The sequence below is a fragment of the Genypterus blacodes genome, unplaced genomic scaffold (assembly GCF_046128005.1).
Source record: "Genypterus blacodes isolate CSIRO-AG114 ecotype Tasmania unplaced genomic scaffold, CSIRO-AGI_Gbla_v1 ptg000043l_1, whole genome shotgun sequence".
In the NCBI taxonomy this organism is placed as follows: domain Eukaryota; kingdom Metazoa; phylum Chordata; class Actinopteri; order Ophidiiformes; family Ophidiidae; genus Genypterus; species Genypterus blacodes.
Genome location: NW_027466856.1, coordinates 811,625 through 816,871, shown reverse-complemented (window position 1 = coordinate 816,871; position 5,247 = coordinate 811,625). Strand labels below are relative to the sequence as shown.

The 5,247-nt window shown below is 41.3% G+C and overlaps 1 protein-coding gene across 1 annotated transcript; it reads left to right on the top strand.

Moving 5' to 3' along the window:
- The first annotated feature begins 424 nt into the window (after window positions 1-424).
- LOC142999315 (fucolectin-like) lies at window positions 425-4,950 on the top strand. Its single transcript, XM_076148807.1, has 6 exons — window positions 425-1,645; window positions 3,512-3,550; window positions 3,789-4,077; window positions 4,177-4,313; window positions 4,438-4,500; window positions 4,907-4,950. Exons 1-6 carry the CDS (start codon window positions 1,612-1,614, stop codon window positions 4,948-4,950), a joined length of 606 nt encoding a protein of 201 aa, XP_076004922.1. The 5' UTR covers window positions 425-1,611.
- The last annotated feature ends 297 nt before the right edge of the window (window positions 4,951-5,247 follow it).

Genomic DNA, 5,247 nt, shown 5'->3' with positions numbered 1-5,247 from the left:
AGGTTGAAAACATCCAGTCTTTCAGTCCTTTTTGATCACAAACATATCCACGTACATCATTTAAATTGTTGATATTGTTTGTATAAATGACCTCTTACCTGGCGAACCACCAGGGGGCGCTTCAAACACCACAGGCGGTACCACAGGTTAAGAAATAATTTAAGATAAGATAGAAGTTGATTTTCCCGAGGCAAATTACTGAAACTGCTGTTTAATGTTACAGGTAGAAGTAACGTGTGTTCCTGGTTACATATAACCGAACATTTCCCTCAAAGTCATACAATAAACCTTACAACACAGACAACAAAGGAACGTTAAAGTGGCCAGACATGACGAGACGAGCACCGACACAAAAACAGAATCGATCGACTCCACCTGTGATCAACAGAGACGCCTTGTTGTCGTACCACATGGCTCTGTGAGTCAGATGTGTCATGAAGTAGTAACTCGCTTTTAACATCGTATCATAGCTGTTTAATTCGTGTTAAAGTCAAATGAAGAACAAAGGCGATGACGTTTGTTTTCAACCAGAAACAATCCGTGTTGGTTTTTCAGTCTCCACGTCATCTGAATAGTGAGCACGACCTCTGTTATAACGAGAACAGCGCTGATGAACATTATGCTGGTTGTCGTGGTGGGTAGCGAGATATGATCTCCTCCAGGTGATCGAGATCAGTCAGTACCGCGCTCAGCTGTGCGACTACCGAAAGAACCGCATGATGGCGATCGCTCCCAAACTATCGGTGATGGTGAACGGCCCTGTAGCGACCCGATTTGGACCCGGTCACCTGACTTTCAATGTTTAATACAAATAGCTTGACGGTTTACGTTTCATATACTTTCATATAGGTTTCATATACGGTTTTGAAGTTCGTAAGTTGAATGAAGTTAAGTTCTGTCTCCGTAATTAATGTTATAAAGTATATATAAAGTAGACTTCATCACATAGTTCTCTAGACTTATCCGAGACCGTTGTGAGAGCGGAAGCCTTCTCCAATGTTTCATTTACGGGGTTTTTGATGTTCATGAGTTTAATTCAATTATGTCTCTGTTTATGTTTACAAGTAGACATGTGAATATTAATACATAGTTGTTGCTGCGCATATTGATGATGATTAGTGCTTAATGAATCTTTTTCAGTTTATTAATTGATTATTACATCTGAACTCAATAACGTCCATGAAACCAGCTTTTGTACTTTTGATCAGTAACATTAAAATCAGGATCTTAATCGCCAAAACAAGTCAAACTTGACAGGTCCTGTCTAGTGTGAGTTGATTTCTCAGAATTGCTGAAGTGCTGCTGAGCAACTCACTGAATCCTCCAATCACATGTGTGCAGCTGGCTGTGACCTCTGATGTGCTTGTGTCTATGTGTTGGTGTGTGTTTGAAACAAGTTATTGATGATAAGCTTCAGTGATAAGCACATTGGTGTCCAGGAGGGACATGGATCAAGTTTAAATATCTTTGATTGGTAAATGAGCTACACCCTCATTTTAATGAGTCACATGCAAAAAAATTTACATCCTTTGCAAAAGGTTGTAGCACCGTGACAGAAACACAAACAATTTCAATCCATGAGAGCCTCAGACATGAGATTTCAGTGAAAGCATGCAGCCGACAAAGACCTACAGAGAAGCATTTTGTGAGTATTCAGGCCCTGATGAACTTTTAGCCACCAGTGCCTGCAGTGAATTTGCTTCCGTCTTCACGGACATAATTCAGAAAATTAAGGAAGCAGTCAGTGCCTCCATATGACCTAGTACAGGATACGTTTTGTACCCATGTCCACTTAACAATTTAAATACCATGACACAATTTTATCTGATCAAGCATGTAAAGTTGGAAGCCATACAAAACATTGGAAATCTTCCTCCTGCTGCCATGATATTCTGCTGACAAGCTTTCTCAAAAATGTTTCAATTTGCATGGCTGCAGATCTTCTCTCTTCTCCTCTCAGGTTTCTTCCCACAGGTCCTGAATACTGCCCTCATCAAGCCACTCTTATAAAAGAACAATCTAGACAGTTCCCTAATGAACACAAGGCCCATATCAAACCTCCCATTGTGAAGTAAAATTATTGTAAAAGCTGTTTTTCAACAGCTAAATGACTTCTGGCAATATACAACTGTTTGATTTCTTCAGATCAGAATTTCTGCCACACCATAGCACTGAAATTGCTCTTTATAACATCTTTAATGGTATCCACTTCAACACAGACAGTGGCAAAATGTCAGTCTTATTATTACTGGATCTCAGTGCTGGATTCCATACGGTCGACCACAAAAGATTATTAGACCGACTGGAAACTAAATGTACATAACCAGAGGACCAGGGGACTATGGTCCAAAACAACCACTGAGTAAATGCATTGAATACATCAGTGATTGGATTTGCCAGAGTTTTTTTCAATCAAACAAAGACATAACTGAAATAATTGTTTTTGAGCCAAGGAAGAACAATTAAAAGTTAGCGCTCAGCTCCAAACAGTGATGTTAAAAACCACAAGTTAAGCCAGAAATCCAGGTGTTGTCATGAAATCCGACCTGAATTTCAACAGCCACATGGAGATAATCACACAGTCAGCCTACTATCACCTACCAGATATATCACAGATTAAAGCATTTATGTCTCAGCAGGACTTGCAGGACTTCCGTGCAATGGCATTTAGCAACTAGTGGTCACATAAGATACTGATCAGTACCATTACCTTTGAACACAAGAACATCTCTTTAATTGTAAAAGTACATCTTTCACAGATGTATATTTTGTTCAGTAAACATTAATATCAGGAGCTTAATGGCCAAAACAAGTCAAACATGACACGTATGTGAATTCCTCAGGATTGCTGTCACTGTCAGGATGCATCCAGTGACCTCACATCCTAGGTTCAAGCCTCTAATCAGCAAGTCGCTGAATCCTCCAATCACACGTGTCCAGATGGCTGTGACCTCTGTGCTTGTGTCTCTGTGTTGGTTATTGATTTAAAGCGAGTTGTTGAAGTTACGGTTCAGTGATAAGGAAATAGGTGTCCAGGAGGGACATGGGTCAAGTTTAAATACCTTTGATTGGTAAATGAGCTAGGTCCTCATTAAAATGAGTCAAATGCAAAAATATTTACATCCTTTGCGTATGTTCTTAGCATCAAAACAGAAACAGACGAACTATTTCACTCCATCGTGGAAGCCTCTGACATGAGATTTCAGTGAGAACATGCAGCCGACAAAGACCTACAGAAGCGCATTTTGTGAGTATGATTTTTCTATTTTTGGAAAGCCAAATATGAATTTCAGGAGCATTTCATCAGGCTTCAGTCACATGTTTAATGAGTTTAGAGCCAATGAGTTAGATGATATTTCATTCCAAGGCCTGAAATCAGAGTTGAGAGAAGTCTATAAAAATCTCCCAAAAATTCCATTAATGCAACATCTAGGATGTAAAAAATCCTCAAATGAGATATTTTGTGATATGTTCCTGAATGAAATATGCATTGTTAATTTTTTGTATTCAGGCGTTGTCGTCCAGTTTTGGCTCTTATCATTTTTGGCAGGTAAGACCCACTTGATTCATCTTTTGCAAAGGAATCCAAGATTATTATTACTTCTCTAAAGTCACTCATTCCCAAGAAAGGTCAACTGTGGTACGGTTAAAATCAAATGTCTGTCAAATCGTTAGGCTCTAAAAAATGCTTTGCAAATTCCTGGACATCTTTTGTTCAATATTCTTGTGTTTTAAAAATTCTGTCTTGTCTGGAGAAGTATGCACCCTTTTTTTTTTTCACATTCCAGCTGCCTCTTCAACAAATGTTGCAACACTTGGAACAGCAGTGCAGTCATCAGTGGCTTCTGGTGGTAATGCTCAGAGAGCCATTGATGGGAACACAAACCCGGATTACCGCGCTGGGTCCTGCACCCATACATCCTCTCAGGCCAACCCTTGGTGGAGACTGAACCTGCCAGGTGTCTACAGGATCAGTCACATCAAAATCACCAATAGAATCGATGTTTCTGAGAGGCTCAACGGTGCTGAGATCCTCATCGGCAACTCTGCAGACGACAACGGCAACACCAACCAAAGGTGATCCTGCAGGAGATGATTGTGATTCCTCCTATGCCTGTCTTGTTTATTCATCTAATAATTGAGTTCAGATTGAAAAGTTTCACTCTCTGGCTTTAGGTGTGCTGTCATCGCCTCCATTCCATCTGCACAGAGCCACACCTTTCAGTGTGGAGGGATGGAAGGTCTATTTGTCAACGTGTACCTTCCTGGCTCTGGGAAGATTTTGAGTTTGTGTGAAGTTGAAGTTTACGCTGGTAAGTGATGAGCAGCTATCTGATGTTACATCCAGAAGCAGTCTGACTTTAAAGTCCTATGTGAGGATATGTAGATGACAAAGACTGAAGAGTGTGACTGGTGTCCTGTTGTTCACATTTCTAGAAGAGGTCCCACCTCCACCCACCTTCACTGCTGTGGTTGGGCAGAGGAACGTGACGGTGGTGGGTAAGAAGCTGTGCTGGTCGGACGCCCTGTTCTACTGCAGAGATTTCTACTGGGACCTGCTCACCATCCACAGCCTGCAAGAGCAGAGGGAGGTGGAGGAGGTGCTGGGCAACGCCTCCTTCCCGCTCACCAAACTCCTTTGGCTGGGACTGCGCAGGTACTCTGATATAGAATAGCAAGGATGAAGGTTCAGCTTCCAAAGATCATCTAGACCAGTGGTTCCCAAACCTTTTTCTGCAGGGCCCCCCTTTTGTAGATAAGAGTATATCGTTATATAAGTGGGATGGCTTAACTCGCATGCAATTGGTCTGTGCCTTTTCCTCGCTAAACCATTACCGTAAAAACTACAATAATAGAAGCGCCCTGTCTTTTAAATCATAGCCAGTGCCTTCTGTTTTGGCTGTAGGTTTGGGTCCATGTAAGACCCTGGTCCGCCAGTTGGTGACCTAGGCACTAGGTACAATCCCAGCACAATCACAGCTGTCAACTGTCGAGGGCAGGTCAATCACAGGACACACACAGACACCACACAACACTCACTCTCACATTCACACCTATGGACAATTTGGAGCCTTGTCAGCTTTACTTTACATTTATGCTCTTCGCATTACTGCATTTTTTCTGCAGAGTTTTTGGTGTTGATCCATTGACGATTAGCTGAGAAGAATTTTTGTTTTACTTCCTCATCACATTCACAAAGTTCGAGTTCTTTGATAAGATAAAGCACAATGACATCATTGTATTTCT